The following is a 25,090-nucleotide window of genomic DNA, read 5'->3' on the forward strand; positions in this document are numbered from 1 at the left end:
TGACTGTAGCGGTGTTGAACTTTAGCCCGCGGGAGGGAAACCACAAATTCACTTAGCAATCCAGTCAGCTTTGCTTCTAGGAAAGTAAGATGGAACTGGTCAACAAGGTGGGGTTTTATTTCGGCTTTTAATTCTCAAGATGAAGTGTTGTTGTCGATTCTCTTCGACATCTGTCTTCCTTACTTCTGTGTCGGCCCTTTTTTAAGAGCAGTTGGCTAGTTTTACTTTGCTATTCCGCTTGTTATGAACTTGTTAGTCATGATCCTGGCTGCCGCGATTATGCTATGCTGATTGTCAAGCTCCAGATTACAGTTTGAAAATGATCACATTTTTGCTACCAAATTTGGAGACATGTTCATTTCAAAGCTACTTTTGCACGACCAATTTGGACAACCTTACAGTTCACCGAAGTTCCACATGAAAAACACTGCAACGGGTTGCGGCATCGGACAGAAACCTGTCCATCACTGACATGTGACCTGTGTCTGATGATGGTGTGTGTGGCCGAATCAAACATGTCAGTAGGCTTCTTCTTAGTTAGCGTCTTGAATTTGGCTTTTGTTATTATTGTTAGCATTAGCATTGTTTTTTTGGTTAGTATTATAATTTTTCCTAGTATTTTGTCGTCTATTTTTATGATATTTATTTTCAGTGTCTCTATTTTACATTAATAATTTATGTTGTTTTTAAATTATGCAATACGTGGCTACTGTGTTCTAGTTGTGTCTGGGGTTTGCTGTGGTGAAAAGTTAAATTTCCCCATCGTGGGATGAATAAAGGACAATCTATTGCCATTGTTATTGAATTTATTCATTTTCAGTTTTCTTTTGTTTTGCATTGAATGCTGTTCTCACTTGTTCATATAAAGCAATCGGAGCACAGCATCCCTCGCACCATGAAAAACCGTGATGGAGACGACAATATTGATCAAAATAATCATGTTTTCTGTAGTTGATCTGACATCGTTTCATGGTTTCAACTCTCCCAAGAATGAGCTTTAAAAGTCCTAACATTGTGGGGAGGAAATGAGCTGCTTGGCAGGCGTCTGCGCTCCCTGAACTCCTCCAGTTCTTCGCTCCTCAAGTGTTTTAACATCGTCCTGTGGTTTTATCACGTTCAGCTTCATATCAAGTTGAAATACTTTTCAAAACAACCGTTGTACCTTTGTGGCTGACTGTAGTACCTGCTCTTTGATGGCAAAACAATTCTCCTTGGAATTCATCTTGTCACCGACCTGACATTCATGTGTCAGGAGTGTTCGTATGTGTTGGAGAGTATTTGGATATTGGATGACCATGGCTTCCGCCGGCAACGTGAGGATACATGTGGCTGTAGATGTGAGCGCGGTCGAGTCTCTGAGTCAGAGGCTGCTGGAGTGAGATGCAACGGGAGGTTAGTTAATGATTGTTTTGATGCAGCTGATTAAAGTTGTGAGCCGCGGCGTCAAATTTAGCCAAACCACACGCCAGACAATCAGAGCTCTGCGCCGCTTCTTTAAGATCCCGAGGTTAACACTCAACCTGTTGACAAAAGGGCGGACACGCCTCTAAACAAAGGAAATTGCAGTGGCTAAAATAGCTGAAAATAACATCACTGTTTTCTTGGTCAGTTCAAGGCAAAGCCATCTATCGGAGCAACAAGTGGCACGTGGCCTTATGTGGTCTTTTTCATGAGGACATTAGGATCGACAGCAAGACATTTCTGAGCCTTGAACAAAAAAGGAACGCGACACACAACCACACACTTCCCTTCTCAATAAAAACGTCACAAGTGTTCCCGGCTGACACCGACTGCTGAGTCACTGCATCTCCTCAGTCAGCAGGCCATTATCAGCAGAGCGGCATCTGTTGACAGGAACGCTCATGAAGACTCACCTCAGCGTCAACAAGTGACACCCTCGGTCTTTCTCTCTGAATAAACAACCATCCGTTCTCCGAATGGACGTCTCGAGCGTGAGAGCTTGTCAATCTGGAACCGAGTTCTGAGACTTCTGCAAGGTGCGTAGACAGTTGGGTTGAGTCACCTGGAGTCACTCATCTAGAGTGACGGAGGTAAAGATGAGAGTGCAGGCGGGGTGGAACAGGTGGGGACCACTTTAGAGTTACGGAAGCAGAAGTGGTCACTGCCATGATGTTCAGATCAGAGACTCAGGAGTCAGAGTTTGCAGTGTGAGATGAGGATGCTGAGGATGCCTTTGATGGAGACTTGAAAGGACGAGATCAGAAATGAGTGCATCTCAGAGGAACATGTTGAGATGTTTAGGGAGGCCAGATGGTTTGGACGCATGGAGCGACCCAAAACGTTGACCAACCATTGAGGTTTGTGACAGAATGAGGACATGACGGGAAGAGCTGTGACTCGGGAGTTAAGATTGATAGGCAAAGATGGCAGAGGTTGACTCTCCAGTCTGATACTACATTAAGAGTAGCACCAATGAATGAATAGAAATACACCACTGCTATACTGTACCATCAAATACTTACCATGTCACCTACTACAACTATGAGGAGGCCAAATATTACTTCAAGAGCACAAACCACCACAACACCACTATCGTGAAATACATCCGAAAATACTCCTTACACAGCATGTTCAACCACAACAAGTCGGAGCCTTGTCTGAAAGACCGCAGCTACTGTTACTACACTGGAGTCCACGATGAAAGAAAGAAAGCGAGACAACTTCAGAACTGTTTTCCACTACTGATTTTCCGCTGACATGTGGCAGATACTAAAACACATGAGGTGATTGTGCACCGGGAAAGCAACTTCAGTTCCCTCAGAACCCTAACCCTAACTAACCCTAACCCAAACTAACCCTAACACTAACCTAACCTAACCCTAACACTAACCTAAACCTAACCCTAACCTAACCTAAACCTAACCTAACCCTACCCTAAACCTAACCCTAACCTTAACCCTACCCTAACCCTAACTAACCCTAACCCTAACCCAAACTAACCCTAACACTAACCTAAACCTAACCCTAACCTAACCCTACCCTAAACCTAACCTAACCCTACCCTAAACCTAACCTAACCTAACCTAACCCTACCCTAACCCTAACCTTAACCCTACCCTAACCCTAACCCTAACTCTAACCCTAACCCTCTAACCCTAACCCTAACTCTAACCCTAACCCTCTAACCCTAACCCTCTAACCCTAACCCTAACCTTAACCCTACACTAACCCTAACCCTAACACTAACCTAAACCCAACTCTAACCTAACCTAACTTAACCTAACCCTACCCTAACCTTAACCCTAACCTAACCCTAACTAACCCTAACTAACCCTAACCCTAACCCAAACTAACCCTAACACTAACCTAAACCTAACTCTAACCTAACCTAACCCTACCCTTAACCCTAATCTTAACCTTAACCCTACCCTAACTCTAACCCTAACCCTAACCCTCTAACCCTAACCCTCTAACCCTAACCCAACCCCAACCCTAACCCTAACCCTCTAACCCTAACCCTCTAACCCTAACCCTCTAACCCTAACCCTAACCCTAACCTAACCCTAACCCTCTAACCCTAACCCTAACCCTAACCTAACTTTACCACTCCCTACCCTAATCTTAACCATCACCTGACCAAGCCCTAACTTAACCCCTTACTTAACCCCTGGACCACTCCTGTGTCGCCACCTTAGTGGCCTGGGATCTCCTGGAGTTCCGGGGAAAGCCTTGCCTGGTCCTAACCCTGCGCAGTCACTGCGAGACTCACCAGATGAACATCTCACCTTCGGATTGAGAGCGGAGAAAAACAAACAAGTCTTTACTGCCGGAGCAGAGGGGGATGCCTCTCTGGCTTTGACCCCGCGGGTGGTGGGGGTGGAGGGCCTGATGGGAATCTGGGCCCTGTTTGAGCTACCGGCAGGACGCAGCCCGCTGAAGTCATCTTGGCTTCATGGGAAAGCAGTGGAATTATGAACGTGATTGATGCTTATTGCGTAATATTCCACATCGCTGTTGTGCACCGTGCAGTGGAGTGTGACTGTGTTCGTCCCTGTTGTGTGGAAGAGTCCGAGAGTGTAGAAGCTCAGTTGCTCAGTTTGCATTTGCAAAGGCTTGAAATGAAAACACAAGAATTTATACTTCTGCACCAACACAATGCCTCTGCTGATACCACAGAAAGTATGACAAATTACGCAACAAAACCCGCCACTGCTATGACAATACAGACATTGTTAGCGCTAACTTCCAGACGGATTCAAAACTACTGACTTACATCTGTTCTGTGTGCAACATCAACTATAAATACTTCAAAACAAACACTGACTCCAACACACAATAGAGCCACTAGAGCACCAAATACAAGTACAACAAGTACTACACAAAACGATGACTACACCACCAACCAGTACCACAGCAATACTCACACTCGCTAAAGCTGGGCCAACAACTACAAACAAAAACGACGGCAAAACATCAAACTACAACAAAAAAACACCAACACTATGAACTAGTACGACAACAATGTCTACCACGACTGAAACACTGATAATGAACCACACTAACCTACTTCACCAAAACTATTTCAAGTACTTCTTCTGCTTCTTTTACAAATGATTCATACAGCCAAATACTGTAGTGGCTGATAGTGGTCCAGTATTACAACACAAGACCAAAACGTACTACTACATCATAATCTTTTTGGAAAATGAATTTTAACTAACTTTAAATGAACTTTAAACTAGTGTTACTTTCCCGCATGACTCCATGTTTTATTCATTGTATTAGTACTTGGGAAGTCTGACTTCTACTTTTTGGACTGCACTGACATGTAAAATGTAAACTTTGTACCCAAACTAGTAACTTTACTGGACTCTAACTACATTTATTGCAAGTGTCAAAAAATAAAACACTCTGGAGAACAAGTCTATGTTGTCACACTGAACATCGGCGATGTCTGTTCCAGGCTGGAGAGACTCACAATAAAGTTTGTAAATAATAAAACAGTGCCGGACTTTGGCTCGCCTGAAGATCCATCGGCTCTGTGCTTCTTCTGGAGTTCCACCTGGATCCACAGGTCATGTACATGTTCGACACTCGCAGAGGAAGCCTCGGCACCAGCCCTCTGTGTGCTGAGCAAGCGAGACCTGCTGCCCCCTGCAGTCCTGTTGACCTCATTGCCACGAATGATATTTCAAGTGCTGAAAGGGTGTCGAATTATACAGACTATATTGTAGATTTTTTTAGGTGTTAATTTGTTTCTTGAAGGAGGTATGTGCTCCATCTTGAAGTAGATTAGATTAGATTAGATATTAGATTAGAACTCAACCCAACATAACATAACATGATTTTATATTAGACTGGAACTCAACCTGACATGACATGACATGACATGACATGACATGACATGACATTCAAACCCAACATAACAGAACACAACATGATTTTATATTAGATTCAAACCCAACATAACATAACATAACATGACTTTATATTAGATTCAAACCCAACATAACATAACATAACATAACATAACATGACTTTATATTAGATTCAAACCCAACATAACATAACATAACATAACATAACATAACATGACTTTATATTAGATTCAAACCCAACATAACATAACATAACATAACATGACTTTATATTAGATTCAAACCCAACATAACATAACATAACATAACATGACTTTATATTAGATTCAAACCCAACATAACATAACATAACATAACATAACATAACATGACTTTATATTAGATTCAAACCCAACATAACATAACATAACATAACATAACATAACATGACTTTATATTAGATTCAAACCCAACATAACATAACATAACATAACATAACATAACATAACAACATGATTTTATAGATTCAAACCTAAATCAAAAATCTAAATCAAATTTATAATATATATAAATAATATATATGTAATATCTATAAATATTAAATGCAGATTCTGCAGAGGCTCAAGCTAATAATTGAATCAGAGTCTCAGTAACTTCTAATATTGTTATGGAAATATTTTACCACTTTTAAAAGTGTGGCGTCGAACCAAAGTTGAACCAGATGTCGGGGCAGAGCAATGGAAACAAATGAGCTGTTTGCGTAAAGGCGCAATGAGCGGGGCTGCAACTGAGCAGCGGTTGCTGGCACTCGGAAAGTCGCAACACCAGGTCAGAAAGTCACTCGTGAAGTTTTGGGGAAATCCAGACTCTCGACCATCCACAAGCTGTGCGCCTTTTAAATCTATCGTTCAGATTCATCAATCTGTTTGCAGCTGTTAAGCAACTCTTTTGTTGAGCCGTTTCTGAAGAAAGCATGTCATTTGCATAAAGTTCAATAAAGACTGACAGATTAATGACGCCGCAATATTTTTCACTGTGTTATGAAAGTAGGCCAGCCGTACTTTTGGAACCTCTCTTCTTTCAGAAGACAAAAACACACCCTTGTTGGGAAACAGGTGCTGCGCTGCAGGGTGTGGCGGCGCAACCAAACTTCCAGCCGCCAAACATCCTCGCGGGATTTCATGTGGAATTTCTGTCTTCAACCAGAAATGCTCAGCAAAGTCGTCGGTTAAAAATACCAATAATTAACAACAATAAAAAATAAAAAGTCGTAATTATATTCTCGGTTCAAGCTCCTATTTACTCCCATTGTTTCTCTCAGGTGGAATGTTGTCTTGCGTACTGTGAGCGGCCACTTTGCTCTCACATGCCGGGCCTGTTCTCGTGGATTCGGCAGGCAGGCGAGGCGGTGACGCAGAGACTTTTTGTTGATGTTGTGAAGCGCAGGAGCCTCAGCGACACACCCACCTCCAGCCCTACGTGACACCAAGTCACAGCTATGCAAAACAAAAAAACCCAAATCACGGGGTGAAAACTGGCAACGGGAAGTTCAGTCTTTTTACAGGAGGTTTTATGACGAGGCGCTTTATCATCACAGATCACTTCCTTCTACTGCAGATTGAAATTCTGGAGTCACGTTTGTTTCACGGGCTCTTTTCATGGAGCGATGGGGTTGGCTCAGATGAAGATAAGGCTGTCAATGAAGCCTGCGCTCGGGATGTTTGCGCAGAGTTCAACAGAGACTGTGAAGTGTGTTTGACAAGCGTCCTCAACCCTGGTGATCTACTGTACTTGTTTATGTTTCTGGTTTAGTCATCAGCCTCAAGTCATTCACCCGGGTCAAGTCTTTTTGTCTGAGTCGCCGTGTATCTGTAAGTGTCTGGCAACTTCATCGGGGTGTGCCAGCGTGACAAGCGCCAACCCTGCCAAGGAACAAATGAAATGCTTTGAAGAGCGAGGTGTTGTTTACATGAGGTCGCGACACACAACATCAGCCTGCCTTTATTTATTTATTATAACCTGGTCATTCTTATCTCTACAGAAGCATTTTTCTTCTGTGTTTCTTATAGCAATATTTTAGTTTTTCTGAACAATTTATTTTATTATAAATATTTTTATCTTCTTTTTTTAAATCATTATCATTTTTCCTGTTTTTTTCTGTGATTTTTTTTCCACCCTGTTGTTGGACTAATATTTTTTATTGAATTACATAGATACTTCTGGAACCTCTTGCCTCCCGAGTACATGACCCACCCTCCCTTAACAAAGCAGGATATTAAAAATATTCAGAAAAAAAAATTCACAACAAAGCATAAAATGTATCATTTACTTAATGTCTTTTTTCCTGTTATGGATAAAAGCAGGAAAATATTACTCAGTAAAAACCAGAAATCATGACCACAACAAAGTCTAAGAGAAATTTCTGTAGTTTTTCTTAACCCCTTCAAGTGAATGCTTTTGTTTATCTCTCACATTTTTTTTTTCTGTCATGAAATGAAGATGCATTGAGGGAGATCAAGCTTCTTTAAATCCATGTACCGATACATGGCAACTCAATTTTCAATTATTTGGCTTTTAAAATAATATATATATATATATATATATATATATATATATGCCATATGTTTTACCCATGCTATCCATGCAACAAATGATAAAATGATACGTTTCATCAGTAAACTCTTCCAATAATATTTTTTAAAAGGAGATAGAAGACCGGCATGTTGAGGAAAAAAAAAAGCCAAATGATTGAAAACTCCTTGACTTCATCTTGTTTGTTTCATTAAAGACTTAAAGGCTCATTTACCAGCTCAGTTTTTGCTGGATTCGCCCCAAACATTTGGCTGACTTTCAAGACCAAACTGGCTCGTCTGCACCTCTCGGGGCTCATCTGTTCTGTTTACGTCAAAACAAGAAGCACGTGACCCTTTAAGATGACTTTTTTTTTTTTTAGTGGCAGATCTAAGAAGAAGTCTCTGACAATCTTGACCTTTAAATGTGGAGATTGCCCCCCAAAATCTTGAGGTGGTGCCTCACCACCGCGCTGCGTCATTGCTTCACCCGCGCCGCATTAATCTACACGTCTCTGTCATATTTGATGGATCAGCAGCTGCACTCTCCGCGCCGTCACGCGACATGAACAAGGTTTGGTGCGGTGGGAGCCACACCTTAAGTCCTCACGCTGCGGGAGCAAGCGTGCGAGTGCCAACAGCTGTTGCACGCTGCAGATAACATCTGTTAAATCACTGCCTCAGATAGCGACAAGTTTCAAGTGCAGATAGTGAGATTTTTGTCAGAAAACAGGCTGATACCATGGTGGTTTGAGGAAAGCCTCGGATTGCGGCTCCTGCACGTGAGCCACCTGAGTCATAGAAGGTCTGACTCTCTTAACCCTTTGTCTCCAGCTGAATCTGAGCTCTACTGTGTTTGTTTTTCGCCCTCACCAACTCATTTTCCGCTGGATTTCCCGAGTCTCCCAAAGCAACATTCTTTTCACCTCCTCCTGCGTCGAAGTGGCGTCTGCCATTTCAACATTCACAGATTTGACCTTTGAGTGTGCCAAAGAAGGCGAGTGTGTCACGTCATGTAAACTCAGACAGACTGACTGGTGATCGCGGGCCACACGGTTGCCGGGGCAACTTGTCATCATTATACATTTTGTTCATTTGTAACTGGGAAAAGTGGAGGCAGATGGGACAGTCAAGTGGCAAGCTGTTCCAGACAAACACACGCTGGAGCCTGGGCTCCGGTTCACATATTAACTTGGCGTTTTCTGTGTGTGTTTGAGGGAGTGTGTCCAGACAGATGTGTCACGATGTTGCCAGTGATAAGATTAGTGAAGCAGAGCGCTCAGAGTCTGAGATCAGTCGGAGGCTTTACCATTAAAACCTGTGGCCGTGGGTGAGCGGTCCTTTCTTGTTCACCGGTGAGAGAATACTGCGCTAGAAGTTGACGCTGTGCTGAGCAAAGAGCTGAGCCGGAGGGCACGACACTTCATAAGTCGTTTCTTGTCTCTTCTAAGTTCATATTCTATCTCATAAGCTTAAACATCTGGGGGCAAGTGCCCCATTGCTGAGTCGTCACGTTGAACCAATGAAATACCCAAGTGCAACAGTCCACCTTTATTTATTTATTTATCTATTATAACCTGAACATACTTATCTCTATGGACACATTTTTCTTCTACGTTTCTTATAGTAATATTTTAGGATTTCTGAATTTCTTTATTTTTTATATATATTTTTTACATGTTTCTTTACATAGTAATTTTTCATGTTTTTGGGGGCCTTTTTTGTGCAATTTCTTTTCCACTCTGTTGTTGGACTAATATTTTTTACTGAATTACAAAGATCCCTAAAATCCCAACTTAAAATCCCTAAAGTTCTACATTGTGGACGTTGAGAGGGGCTGAGGAAGGGATGAGAAATACTCCTAAAATAGCGGAAAAGACGAAAAATAATCAAACGAGAAAGTTATGTTTCAGTTGCATCATAATGAACAAAAAAAACAATGCATAAATGTCAGAGACAATGTCAGTTTTATAGTTTTACTCTGACTTCAGGAGGGCCACATACATACAGTCAAAGGGCCGCATTTGGCCCCCGAGCCACACTTTGCCCAGGTCTGCACTAGAACCTCCAACCTGCCCGTATCCTGCCTCCCGAGCCCATGACCCACCCCCCCCTTAACAAAGCAGGAAATTACTTTCCGAAAAAAAAATTCATAGCGAAGCATAAAATGTATTATTTAATTTCTTTTTTTTCCCGTTTTAAATAAAAACAGGGGAAATATTAGTCTGAAAAAAGCCAAAATAATTACCACAACAAAGTCATAGATAAATTGCCATCGTTTTTCTTCCCCCCCTTCAAGTGAATGCTTTCATACATCTCTCACCTTTTGACAGTGATGAAAGAACTTTGTAGCACAAAGTGCACAGAACATTTTTGTGCTTCTCTCCTGAATTTTCTAACCCGTCTCCTTCATCGTGGACGTGTTGGCGGTGACGTCACATTGTCTAATGGGCTGCACCTGCAGTCGGAGAACTGAAAAATGAGGAACTTTGAACAGGATTAATCATTGTTGTGTGTGACTAATTCATTAAAATTAATCTCCTCGAACTTCAATATGAAACCAAGCTTAGTTTCATATTCACACATTTGTGCATTTATTTACCATCTAGTTGAATCTTTTTTCAGTTTTTTTTTTTTTTTTTAACTGTAGTTCAGTGGTTTTCCAGGCGACACGCTCCACGTTGCCAGGATCCACACGTTGGATCGTAGAAGTGTGAAACTGTGACTCAGGGGTTCTTCATCTGTCACATGCAGAAAACACCCTGCATCCGTGTAGCCAAAGCTTTTGTTGTCATCATTGTTGTGATAGTGTCCATTATTTTAGCGTGCATCTTTACTTTTTAAAGCTTTTTAAGAGCACTTCTAAACCCCAACTGCTCTCTGTGCTATGTAATATTGTGGGGTGTTAGTTCCCTTTTTGTCTCTTTTTTTGTTTTTTTTTGTCACCGTTTTCCTGACAGACTATTTGGGCTTTTTAAAATATGTATATTTAGTATTTTTAATCTGTTTTTTTTCCTGATGTCATTTTCAAAAATAATAATCAAAAACTGAAAACAATATTATTAGCATTTGAAATATCATTGATAGTGAAAATGAAGTCAGCTCAGTGAGACAGTAGGTGGCACTAGCATCCCTTCACTTGCTCACACAATCCAGTAGAATCCAAGCAAGAAAGTCAGTCACTTAATAATAAATTGAAAACAGATAAACAAAGGTAAAAACTTATCCCTCCTGGAGGATTTTTATTGTATTTCTTCATGTAACCTATAGATTTTGGCTGCTTACTTTTGCCATACTGTTGGTAACATGGTCCCTTTGCAAACTTAGTTTCAAACTCTACAAAAATGTAGATGTTTTGACCTTAAATTTATCTCACAAATGAAGATCACATCCAGAACTGCATATGCTATTGAGCGCACGTTAGCTAGCTGATGCTAATAAGAACATTTTTACGGCTGCAAATGTCAATAGACCAATGCAAACACAAGACTTTTCACAGAACGGCTCTGAGAGTGTGGCTCTCTGCAGCAGCAGCGTATTCAGTATCAGAGGAAATAAGCTCCGGCGCTGGTGTGGCAAGATGTGAAGCCAATGTTTGCCTTGTGCCTGAGAGCAGAGTGACAAACGGCACGGCCGCACGTGTTTGTGTGCAGACTGACTCCCGTGTACGGCCGGTGACGGGCCTCTGACGTCTCGGTCGGATGAGTCACGGCTCCACTGACGAAAACGCACACACACAGACAGACAGCGTGGACTTTAAAAGTAAATGGCCTGCGCGCTCTCACTGACGGTCGGGTCTGAATCACAGTTGAACGTCTGGGATGTTTGATGGAAGCGCCGCAGTGATTGTCTCATATTGCCGCTGCAGATGGTGAAGCATAACTAATGTCAGCACATGTTCCATCAAGAGACCATGTTGGAAAATCCATAATTATGCTGAACAAGTAGCAGGAAACAGTGTGTTGCACTCATCGATCACTTCAGGCGGTGAGGGATGGTCTACAAACTCTGGTGAGTTCTAGGTTGAAGAAAAGAAACTGGGTTTCGAAGAACCACGAAACAAAATCTGTGACGTGGATTTATTGACTCTTCACTTGCTTATCTTCAGTAGTTGCATTTCTAATCCACTTTTTTAGGAATCTGAAATGACTTTTTTTTTTTTTTTTTTTTTTTAAATCGCTCTAACTCACATGACACCGACAGTCGTCTCCACCCTGCCTTCACTCTCCTCCTCGCCTTGTTTGACAAGTGCAGCACTTATTTCCACCACCAAGGTTGTGGGACCAACTCCAGCTTGAGGCAACTTTTAAACTTAACCTTCATGTGAATGTTCTCCTAAAGTTAAGCAGGTTTCTTTCATGCACTCCGGTTTCTTCCCACAGACCATAAACAAACGATTTTTCAAGATTTGCTTTTTTCCCCATCACATTTTACTTCCACAGACTTGAAGCATGTGACTTAACACATCCACTGAACTAGGAAGAATTCATTTTCATTCTCTTACAACTCATTCATCAAATAACCAAGAGAAAAAAAAAAAATCTTGCCAAATGGTGCCATGTTTTTGCCACAGAATGTGGCTGTTCAAAACCTTTCACGTTGAGGGTGAAGAGGGAATTAGAACGGATGAACAAATGACTGAAGAATAGAGCTGTTGTTGTGGTGAAGAAGCCGTGTCAGACAGAAACAGACAAATAGCATCTGCCTGCACTGGGAGATATCGTCGCTCTGACTCACTCCTGGGTCGCACCTCACAGAGATTACTCATCAATACGCCGCCTGTTTTTACCTCCGTCATGCATGTGACCTCTGACCCGGCCGCTGGCTGGGGTCGAGTCTCTTAGTGTCCACATTGACTCATAATTGATGCTCAGGGTGTCAAAGCGCCGCAGGGCCGACTCAGAAGCATCATGCTAATAGTCGGCGAGATGAGTTTTACTCCGCTCCTCCGGGGTGAGCGCCGGGTCAGGAGGTCAGATGGCTGCCAGTGATTCTCGCCCGGTGTTGGTTGGTGAACTCACGTAAGGACTAGAGACTTCACAGGGAAGCGCGCGCTCGCACGCATCTCCCTTCCTAACCGCTCCGCCGAGAGCAGCCTGTTTGTTGTCAAGCTCAATCTGCGAAAAGATGGCGCGCAAAACGGTGACATTTCGGCGGCGGGAGTTATCTGGTTTCAGCGTGAGCGCGGGACGGCTCGGACTTGGAAGGCAAATTAATTTCTGATCCTTATCGGTAGACGTGGCATTTTCAGGCGTCCAGATTGTCAGGCATAATTTGGGCTCAGATGAAAGCACAAAGCGCTGGAACCGCGATCACTGACAGGAGAATAAAGGCTCTCACTGGTGGTGGGAACAAGCCCATTAAAAACGAATGTGATATTCCTTAAAATTCCACAATAGTCAGGGGTGTTACTTCTAAAGCAGGCAGGGGCCAGGTGTGGCCCTTGGCTTACATGAACCTGACCCAAACATACCGATGCTTTGTGGTCCAAAAGTTCTGAATTTCAACATTGCTTTTTTTAAAAACTTGACTCCAGTAGTTGGGGTTTTTTTGCCACTTATGTACTTGAGTCAAGCTTCTGCATATTTCTGACGTCCCGACTTTAAGACAACAGCACGGCCAACTTCCTTCCCACAACTCTCATCCAAGATAAAAGTGACTCCTTTTGTAAAAGAAGCAGATAATGCCATGCGGTAGTTCAACAATGTTAGAATAAGAATCCGCTTTATTGCGAAGGTCAGTGAGGATCCCACCAACTAGAAGAGCAACGTGCAATAATGGAGGAGGAAGAATTCCTGAAACAGTCCACTGACTGTGACCATCTCATCCCTGGGTACTGCCTTCAAAGTGTCCATTGAATATCGACTCTCTTAGAAGATCGGTTTCTCCGATATCCTCCAATTTCAATGACTTTCCTTCCCTTCCGTCTTCTTGAAGGAATAATTCATTACAATGCGTCCGCACATCAAAACCCAAGCACGATTTCAGATGATTGCGTAAGGCAGAATTCATGTGCTTTTTGTCTGAATGCCTCACCGTTCTCTCCTTTTGTGTGACGTGTCACAAAGTGTGTTCACACATGATTTAGAATCAAGAATATACATTGGTTTTAGGCTTCTGTTTAGCACTGTACGCCAGTATGCTGAGGATAATCTCCATGTCCAAGTCCTGTGGAGCACTTGGTTTAACCCAGTCAAACATCTGTCTCATCTAAGCTTTACAGAGAAAACATTTGGAGTAAAGATGACGCATTTTAGAGACGTAATCTTTGGGTTTGTTAATATATATATGATTTGTAGGAAGACTGCGGTGGAGCCAAAGATGGAAAGAAGCTGTAGGGATCTTGCAAACCGTGTGTGAATGTGGGCGTCAGGAGGAAGGGTGAAGGGGCAGGCAGTGGAGGCAGTGAAAGCAGTTCGAGCACTGAACAGAGGCGAAGAAGAGAGTGCAGGCAGGGAGCAGCGGAAACATTGAATGGTAAGCTTTATAGGGTAGAGTAGGAACTGCATTGAGAGAGACTCTGGAGTCATTGGAAGTCACTGGAAAAGACAGTAGAGGAACATGTGGAGAAGTTTGGAGACAAAGTTAGCGAAACCAGATGGTTTGGACATGTGGAGAGGAGCGACTATGGGGAGACTGAGGACCTCTAGACCAGGGGTTCTTAACCTTTCTGAACTCAGGGCCCATTCAAGTAATAGAACTGACTCATGACTCTTTATTTCATTTGTGTTCAATAACCATATTTAATCTACTTATTAGTAAACAAACCAAAACCTTGTGAAATGACATGAAACCATGTGTTCGAAAAGTCCAAGTAGCAGCAGAACCAGGTGCAAGTCATTTTCAAATTTACTAAAGAAAAAAATAAATAAATAAACTTGATGCAAACTGTTGAGAAAATTGGAAAAACTGAATAGAATTCTGAACAAATATAATAAAACCATGTCTAAATATCATAAAATAAAATTGATATATTTTATTTAAACTCCAAGGAAGATATAACTAAGTGTAAGTGTATTTTTTTCTTTTCAACAGCTTCTCCATAGTTGGTAACTATCACACACTTGCAGCTGTCAAGTCAATTCAGTGAGTCACTACTGCCACCGTATGTGGCTCATGTATTAAAACTGAGCATCTCACGGGTCTCAGGTGTAAAACAGAAAAAACTTTTACGGCCCTCTATGTTAGTTTTACTCATGACCTCACAACAAACTAAAGATTCATCCAACAGGTGTCGGATATTTAAAGAAAGTGAATCAAGGTCGAGCAGATTTGTGACTTTTCTTTGACTCAGTCAAGAAGTGTTGGGAAAAAGAAGGCACCCATCTGCGGTTACATTCAGTTTATTAGCTCCACTTTATCTCCAGAATACACGCGGCACTCCCACGGATGGAGGTGGTTTAATAAAGTAGAGAAAGCAAAGTGATGCTTTATGAGTCTCTCCGAGCGGGCCGGGCAATTACACCTCGCCGTCATTAAAACGCCACTCTACCCGCCGCTGGTAGCCCGCGGTGAGATCGGATTCATTCTAACAAGCTAAAGAAATCTGCCGAAGATTATATGGGCACTTTTGAGAAGCTCAGCAGTTCAGGATTCCAGCCGCTCGCTCCTCAATTCCTGTCAGCGAGGAAGGAGGAAACCCAAAGAAATGGCAGAGGAAAGCACATGAATGGCCTCACACTGCTCCTTCCTCCGTCCCTGGCTGTTGAATGGGGACGTTTTTAGCTAAATTAGCCGCTGTGTGTGTCTGTGTGTGAGTGGAAAAACAGCTGGGATGCCGCACCAATAGTGGGATTAACGCTTAAGCTGCTTTGCACGGCTGCTGTCTGTCCACTCAAGAGTCAAAACAGAACAACAAGGAGCAGCAGAGCTGTGTTACCGCCGCTCAAAACACCCATATAAGTCTCTTTCCTCATCATCATATCATCTGTGCGTCACAGTCATTATGCTATACTAATGCGCCGTCTGAGGTTGTAACCACGGCAACCGTCCGGCTGAAGCCGACCGGCCTTTCTATCATTTGACATGGCGGCAATGACGTCAAAGTGGCGACTGTTATCCCTCTGAGGGAGTTGTTCCTCTGTCCGCCGCAGAGATAACAGGGTGAGTCAGCCGCGCGCTCGCACGCTGCCACGTAGGACGTAGCGCCACTTTAGAATTCATGCCAAACTTCCTGGGAACAGACGGAGAAGGGGCTGCTGTCAGTGAAACGGGCCGGACACGGTCAGGGCTGGAGTGCAGAGGTGTGACACGATGTTCAAGTCGAAAGCTCCGCAGGAAGAAGGTCGCAGGTTTGAACCCGAGCTTTCCTCCCACCGTGTGTGCGAGTGGTGTATGTGTGCCCCAAAAATGGGCTGGCAAGCTTTTCAGCGTGTCCCCACCGCTCATATTACAAGTCCCCCCATCATGCACTGCAACAGAGCTCATTCAAAAATCAGTCCTTCCCACACCACCTCTGACTCCATATCTGGAATTCTTAGAGAAGCCAAGGCAGACGTGGACAAAGTGCGGCCTGGGGGCCATATGTGGCCCTTTGTCTGTATTTACGTGGCCCTTGTAAATCAAAACTTTTTTTCCAACATTTATTACAGTTTGAATTATAAATGACTTGGGACTATTCTCCACTGATCCCCCCCCGCCGCTGAATCTCGTTCTTTTAGCCGCCACCCAGCAGGCATCCAGCAGGAACATAAACTGACTGGTAGATCAACAACTTTGCCTTTTGGCTCAGCTCTTTCTTCACCACAACACACTGAGTCCTCGTGACTGATGATGCTTCGTCGAGCCACATGTTGATATAACCCCAAAATATAAAGAGGCCAGTTTGACAAAGAGCTACACATTATCAAGTCATGTGACCAAAAGGTCGGAAATTGACCTACAGAGGTTGAAACACAAGAGAAAAACAAGACAGATTAGACAGTAAAACTAGATTTTCCTACCTAGGATTCACGCCCATTCACTCTTTTTGTATATAATAGAAATGTGACCCTTCCTGTCCCAGATTATGGACGTGTTGTCTCACTACATGTGTAACTTTAAAAGTGATCTGTGGGCTGGTACTTTCAACAAAGTTCATGAAAAGGAGGAACGGATTTCTAGATCCAGACGTCACATGCTCCCAGATAATCTGAACCAAATTATAAACGGTATTGAGCGTTTTGTCTCAGCGTGTGATGAAACGTGCTTGTTGCAGCAAACTTTGATAAGATCGCTGACTTCCATATCGGCCTCACCGAGCATGAACTGTCAGTGAATTTCGAGACGCAGACAACGAGGAGCAGCTGCTTCACTGAAGGGCTTGAATGGATTCACTTGGTTTCATACCGACGAAGAAGTACTTACAATATTAAGTATATAATATGAAGAAATACTCACAAAAAAGGTCAAAATAAATATAATTTAAAAATAATATGCAATAAAAAATGTATTAAAAAAATAGATCTGTCATGGGGGATTAAAAAATTGTAAATATGGAGGAAAAAAAGAAAAAGAAAACAATGACGTTTCGACTTTGCGACACGTGTCACCAGGTGTTAAAACAATTCCCGCACTTGAACTACTTGCACTTTGAAGCCCAGGAGGAGCTGCTTTATAATTGTCCTCAACCATTTCCTCAATAGCGTTTATGTTCTCAGCCATTTATGTTTTCATATAACTGAAGTTTCAGGTCCAAAAATTGCAACTACATAAGCTTAAGTGGTTTCGCCTGACGTACGACAAAATTCCATAGCAACTACAGTGGCTCCGTACAGTGCAGCGTCTCACCCCAAAGGAAGCAAATGTCCAGGGATTCGAACTCCGATCTGTCGTCTCCGCGCAGCTCTGACCCACCAACCACAGTAAAAGTGTTTATGAGCTCTGACATCATCCGTAAGTGCTTTTCGTGTCAACAATGACACACCTCGGCACAGACCTGGTTTAATCCCCGGAAAATCAAACGCCGTCATTATTCCGGTAAACTCAACTGAAAACCATCATTTTCAGGATTTATTTGCAACAGGGGAAAAAAAATAATTTTGAGAATATCATGCCAAATACCTTTCCAAAAAGAAGACAGTTAGCAGTGGTTGTTTTCGATGGAATGTTGGGTAAATGAGTGAAAGTGGTGAGTAAAAGTAGAGACCGCATGTGGAATAATGGGCGTGTTCAAAAGAGCCAGGGGGCGGGGCAACGGTGGTGTGCAAAGAATTGTGGTACGTCAAGGTTACTGAATCGCACAGTTCGGCTCGGGCGACATCACTGACGCAGCCGTCCAAAACTTGAGGCACCCGCCTGACTTCCTCCTGGCTCCCAGGGCAGGGAGACACCTGACTAGCTATGAAGTTCGACAACGGCTTTGTTCTTCAAAGTGGAAGAAGTTCGATTTATGAGGGGAAATGATGATGTCCCTGCCACATGACCATTGTCAGAGAGGGCGGACGACGTGTATGTTTTGGTCAGTGTTTGTAGCTCTGATTTAAATGAACTCAGAAAATTTTCGAGGAAACACATTTGTGAGAATTAACGTATTATAACGCAGTCGAGGCCTAGTTACCGGCATCGGTGTCAGAATCGTCGTCAGATTCCCGTGCGCTTCTTACATCACAACAAGTGTTTCACGGACGTGACTTCGGAGGTCGCCACTCGCCCGTAAACCCTCATTTCCGATGGGAGATCTTGTCATTTCAGCGGCACCTGCTCTCGCAAGCTCTCGCCAACCGGCACTGCAATCATGTCGAACGCACCGGTCTGCAGTCCTGCGACACTAGCTAGCATTGGCCGCCACTAGCAAACTACACTAGCACTAACAAACATTTGCAGCTCCTGCTACCAAGTTGTATTCATTTCTTCTTAAGAAAAAATGTATCATTAAGTTACAATCATAAATCTTAAATCTATTTGATGCTGGAATTTGCCTGACATATTTTTTCAGCGACTTATTTGAACCTCGAATCAGCAGACCACACCAAAGCGAGCTCGTTTGATGTGTTTACGTGAGTCAGAATTTATTGACGACGCACTGGAGGAGTAAGACGCTGCGCCCAGCTGCATGTGGTCACCCCCCGCTGCCCGCCACCGCCGACTCCCCTGCAGAGTCGGTAATGAACTGTGTGAACTCTCATGACAGAACCAGATTAGCACCTAATCCCGCAACACCAATGTTTAATGCCGCAGGATACATTCAGGCGGACGATACGACCCCGGGCTCTACGACCGTGGCCTGAGGACACACGAGGCGTGTGCAGCTGGTTCGGTCCGGACCCCCTGATCAGACCCCGGGGGCTCTTCGGCTCAGCGAAGCATCATGCTGGTTTGGTGCTAATCTGCGGTGACCCACACGACGCCGCGTCACAAATAGATCCGTCAGCAACATTCTCAGATTACAACTTGTCCGCCATGACCTGTTTGTTCCCCGATTCATACCATTACCGCCCAAACTAATGACCCACCGCTTCACAACTCATCCCTGTTCATCCTCTCCAGGGGTAACTGCCTTCCTAAAGACTGGAAATGTCGTGCGTGTGTGTGTGTGTGTGTGGCCACCACTGCATCGATTCAGTGACTCATCACTTCTAACGTTTCCTGATCTGCGTGAGTCATGAGCAGAGAAGTGGGTGTTCCTGCCGCATGAGAGGAGAAAATCTATACCTATAAAAATGCTGAGTAATGCACAATAGTCCAGTGAGATGAGACAGTAAGAGGCTGTAAAACAGCCGTAACATCGCTGATGTCAGACAATATGGAATTACATCACAGATAGGATTTTTTGAGCATTTCAATAACCAGTCTTTTAGTTATGGATTTGAATTATATTGTGGTTGATGAACCAAGCAAGGGAGAGTCGGAGTGTGGCGTCATGGTGTCAAACTTTACGCAGAACTTGATGCTACAGTGCATCCATCTGTCTTTAGGGGGGGCAGGACGGAAACATGGGGTCACACTGCCGCCCCCCCCAAAAAAAACTTGTCCCAGTCTCATAGGTAGCTTCTTAAAGATAGAGTCATCCAGGAGAGACTCAACATAGAACCATTGCATCCACACTTGAAGTGGCTTGGGCATCTTGTCAGGATGTTCCCTAAGGCTAAGGACCTCTTGAGTACTAGTACTTGTATTCATATAATGGTCACGACACCATGAAACCAATAGGACTTTACGGCAGAGAGCAGTTTTTGAATGTCAGTTTATGACAGTTTTGTAAAATTTGTTTGTACTGCAGTGAAACTTGTGACCATCACGCATGTACAAGAAGAACATACTGAGGAAAGTTGTTCAATATATGTTTGATATATATGGAAAAAAACAAACTCAAAGTAACTTTATGCATAATGCCGTAAGTATTCAGAATCGGCGAGTACTCAAGTGCAAGTACATCCTTAATGTGGTGTATTTCAGGGTCATGAGGGCTGTGTAAATGTACCCATGTAGTCTTTGCAGATGAGTATTTGGCCACTGCCTCAGTAATGCAGGATGTTCTCACATGCACTTGCGTTTGGTCTTCATCAGCTGCACTGCTGTTACATAAGCCCTAACGTCCGTACTGATAAAACCCCCTCAGGAGGGAGCGGATCAGTTCTGCTACCACCGCGGAGCGAAAGGGCTCATATTTATTTTCAAGGTAACTTCAATAAAGCGCAATTAAACAGGAACCAGACTCCGGGAGGACACTGCGTTTTTGCGCACGAACACGGTTGCGTAATATTGTGTCTCCGCGTCAGAGAAGCTACAAGGATAAGAAACAGAGAGGGCGCCTCCGGATGCCTTTTGGACATTCATCATAAATAAAAGAGCCGTCCTTTTGAGCCGCACCGGCGACTGAAACCAATCGCTTAAGTTGGGACAACACAGGCCACCCCCAGCTCTGGTTCCCTTTGCTAGTTTTTCACTTCCTCTGGTCTCCAGAGAGCAAAGGTGAAAGGGTAATCTGATCCCACCTGCTGACACATCCTCTCTGTAACTGGGGATTCGACTTATTCTATTAGTCGTAAATCCTGTCGCTGGCAGAACAAGTCTGAATAATTCATGTCCCGACAGCTCCCAGTATGACGGTCAGAGTTACTCTTTCAGTTCACTAGTTCTGGATCATGCCAGGTTTTTTTAGTGGAGTCTTGTTCTGGTAGTTAAAGCCATCAGTTCATTTTCACAGTTTAAATTGAAGACAGGTCACTTGGGCTGAAGGCATCAGTGGATGGCAGTTTTCAAGGTGAATTAAATTAAATTGTTGAGAGGAAGGAGCAACAGTGTTGCACCAATTCTGCTGGAAGAGTATCAGTCATGGGTGTGGTAAACAAGGACATGCATGATACGTGTGACTGAGGAGGATGAGCATGGAAGGTTGACTTGAAGAAAGTGAAACAATGGGGTTGGATTTTCCCCAATTTTTGAGGGTCTATGCAAACAATCCACCGGGCTTATTTAGTGCAGGGTACAAAGAATATAACATAAAATCCATTTACCTTGTAATCTCTCCAAGTCCCTCAGTTACAAGGTGTTCTTTGATCTTCTTATTGAACGTCTGATCTGTACACATGGAGTCCCTCTCCAAACCTCTCCAATCCGCCCACACCATTTGTCTGTGTCTCCTTGAAAGTTGACAAACAATGAGAAGTCTCACAGTGCACTTCTACAACTGTCAATACAGTAGAACTAAAGAGGTCATTCAGCAACACATAAATGAAGCCTTACACGAGCTTCTCACTAGCATCATATTTGATTCTTGAATGTTAAGGCAGTTATGTTCTACTATAGTTTGTGGAACAGCGCCAACTCTTCTTCACACAATGCTTCTGAAATATGACTTTTTATTTGTCGCCAAAGATATTGGATGGAATAGTTTTCTAGTCTGGGATTCTGAGCCTGCTGCGATCAGGAAGTCGTGTTCAAAACTGCTCTCTTAGTTCAAATAAACAAGCTCCTCTACTCACCACTGGATTTTGCTCAACACAAGGCATCGGTGGTCACGCAGCCCAGGAGAAGAAGCGCGATATGGATGGGCATTTCACTTTCCGCACGATGAGCTGAAACCGCTGTTAAGGGTTGGTGCAAAAAGTACCAAGCAGAAAAGTTAATAATAATAAACAGAACAAAATCTGAGCTTCATTTAGGCACAGAAAGTAAAACCATAGGGAGGGGCCAGTTAAAAATGCATCAAAGTCGACATCAAATATTAGGAACGTGAGTGCACAGTGGAGTACAGCAGTTTAGTTAAGCGAGGTCACGTCAACAAACAGCTGAAGCCATTCAACCATTGCATCTCGGTTCCATACCATTGGAAAACAAGAGCAACAGGTTTTTCAGAAGAACTTTCTCCTACAAGTCGAGGCCCGCCTCACCACAGCGGGCCAGCAACGTGAGAGGAACAGCTGTGACTGAGCAGACTTTGGTTTGAGGGAGACTTGCAGTGGAGTGGAACGTCTCCAGTAAGCAGTCAACATGGTGGATGAACCTGAAACCGTTTAGTAGCTTGTTGGTAGTTTATTCCAGAAAGCTCTGGGTTCAGTCTGCAGCTGCAGATTCTTTCCTTGTTAGACGCAAAGGAAAAGTGATCTGGATAGTATGTGGTTTTACAGACTTCCTCCATCATCAGCTTCAGTTAAACCTCACAGTCAATTGAATGCGTCTTGTCTCCAGGGAGCCGGACATCCCCCCCTGGGCTCCTCTGCTCTACCAGCTGCAGCTGCTGGACATGAGGGAAAAGCCTGATCTGCTGACTTTACCCGTCGCTGACCGGATCCGCATCGGCAACCAGAAGCGGGAGCGAGGGAACTTTCATTTCCAGAGGGAGGAATTCACCTTGGCTGCAAGAGATTACTCCATGGCCCTGGATGTTCTGACGACCCGCAGCAGAGGTAACCTCCCCTTCTACAGCACGGTCATTTCCCCGCTCAATAACAAGTCCAAATGGATTCTCTCCTTTTTTTTTTTTTTTTTTTTTAAATCGAGCAGATATGCATGTGTAAGATAAAGCATTCACCTGCGGATTACCCGCTCTCTTAACCGACAACCGAGATCGTGGGAGTCCAGAACACCCAAGTCAAGACCGGGACCAGAGTATCCAAAACTTCAAAACTGAATGGTCTCTGTCTCGACTCGGTCTCCGGCCCCCAAAGTCTTGGTCTTGTTCTCTGTAGACTTTGGTCTGGTGAAGCCAGATCTCTCTCCTCCAGAATTCTTCAGGCCGTAGGCACAAAAACGGACTACTAACCCCCCGACAAATCTGGTCTGGTTTAGAAGTTTAAGACACAAGCAGGATCAAATGGAAGTGGCGGAGTGAGCGCAAAGCCCTGCTCTCTGTCTTGTTTTATTCTGACTATTTAAAAGGCAGCTATTCAACTTAAATGGCATCTTAAAAAGAACCTGACACCCTCATTCAAAGGCTAGATTGAAGTGTATTGGGGTCTAATCCTTGTGGCTTTGCATACCAGCGTATTTCTTTGTACACTAGGTGTCACCAGGGAACACAAATGAAGCTTTCTTTGTGAAACAATGTGGCGGACAGATTAACTGGTTCACGAATCTCCAGCAGTAATTGGAAGCTCTTGATCTCATCACTTGAATCACCTCATCACGATGCAGAGTCACGGCTGAGAGCAGCGGGAGCATAAACGCTGTTGGTTAATTCCGCGGCTCGAGCTCATCAAGTTCAATATTTTTCTCTTTCTTCAAATCACCTCAAAGGAGAAGGAACCAGAGTGGGAGAAGTGTAGCTGCATTCATGAACTGCTTTACAATGACTTGTCTCAGAGGAGAGGAGTCATGGACGTTTTTGTTTTTTTTTTTGGTATCAATTTTATGTTACAGATGTGTATACTAAACTAAATTTAAAAAGCAAAACACCAACTAAATTGAGCGTTGTACCGACTGAAAAGATGTTAATGGAGACTGTTATATATATGTGTTATAATGCACTGTAGCCTTGAAATATAAGAAGACATTTTCAGGCTTGTGGAGGTCAAAACGTGAGGAAAATTGTGGCACGTCGAGACGATACCACTAACTGGCGAAGACGTCAAAACATAACAAAACAGGTGAAGCTGTGCGGTGGTGACAAGATCGGCCGTACATCAGACTCAACGGTTCAATGCCACCTTGAGGTTCTGAAGGCCAGTAACTTAGTTTCTCAACACTCAAAACAGTGAGGCCTGATCTAACACTCACACATACTTGTGTACTGGTGTGATGAATCGCTTTATTATCGCGTTGCAGACTTTTACAACCGACACCGAATATTGAGGCCAGATTGCTTGATGGGTCGCAACTTGGATGACCATTGAAACCAGAGTTCTCAGGAATCCACAGCGATAGTTGTGACAGACTCCGTAGTTTCAAGAGTCCCACTTGCATGCGTTTGACTGGGAGTGGTACCAGGGGCCGACGTGGTTTGTGGAGACCAAATCCACAGAGACGAGGAAAAGGAAGAAGGTTTCACTTTGGCTGTTCGAGGGTAACAGCAGTTTTCCAAACTGTAGCCATCTTTTTTTTTGTTGTGTATGTTGTCAAACATCAGGTAATGCTTTCAGTATTCAGTTGAATCCAGAGGTTCCTGTAGACATTTCCAAAAAACTTTAACCACGCTTAGGATCATAAGAGTTCCTGACGTACATTTGGGCTCCCAAACAAGCGAGTTGTTGTTTTTGATCTCCGTTGAAAGAATATCCGGAAATATCCACTTCCTCTGTTCATCCCCGTTTTATCCTCTTGAGCTCCTGCTGGGACGGAAAATCTTGATGTCGACAGTGTTCACAACCAGCTGCTCCGGGAGTTCTGCAGACATTCAACTGCTCAAAAAGGTGTTGTATTTCTTGAAAGAAGTAGGGGGCAACCAGCTGCCGCCCCTTCCCCTGTCCTCTGGGTGTATTGTATGCCAGAGACAGCGACACCCCGTCTTGCTCTCGTAACCTCTTGCATGGTCGGCAAGGCTTGGGCACTTCGCCTACTTCCTCGACTTCCTCTCTGGACCTTTTGACGCGCCTGATGGGTTTACGGTCCACACTTCTGCACAGTTTCTGAGGCAGCGGCAACCACTCTTCGTCGAGAGAATAGTAGCCGCTGCTGCTGTCGTCTTCCTCACTCTCGCTATCGAAGCCGCTTTCGCTGTCGCTGTCGGAAAACTCATCCCACCACCTGAGGCCAGGGGCGCCTTGCTCATCCCCGCTTACAGCTTCAGGCCGACTGAATGGTACGTTGATGTACCCGAGCAGGAGGTCGCTGTGGTCCCTCCCA

General features: G+C 43.7%; 1 protein-coding gene across 2 annotated transcripts in view; it reads left to right on the top strand.

Annotated features, from left to right (window-relative positions):
- Positions 1-25,090, top strand: part of fkbp16 (FKBP prolyl isomerase 16) — a 32,445-nt gene that overhangs the window by 4,201 nt on the left and 3,154 nt on the right. For both annotated transcript variants that reach the window (XM_053886668.1, XM_053886667.1), the window contains one exon: positions 22,499-22,716. In XM_053886668.1, coding sequence (XP_053742643.1) covers positions 22,499-22,716 — 218 coding nt within the window. The remainder of the gene's footprint in view (positions 1-22,498; positions 22,717-25,090) is intronic.

This window comes from Synchiropus splendidus, chromosome 14, assembly GCF_027744825.2.
Source record: "Synchiropus splendidus isolate RoL2022-P1 chromosome 14, RoL_Sspl_1.0, whole genome shotgun sequence".
NCBI lineage: Eukaryota > Metazoa > Chordata > Actinopteri > Syngnathiformes > Callionymidae > Synchiropus > Synchiropus splendidus.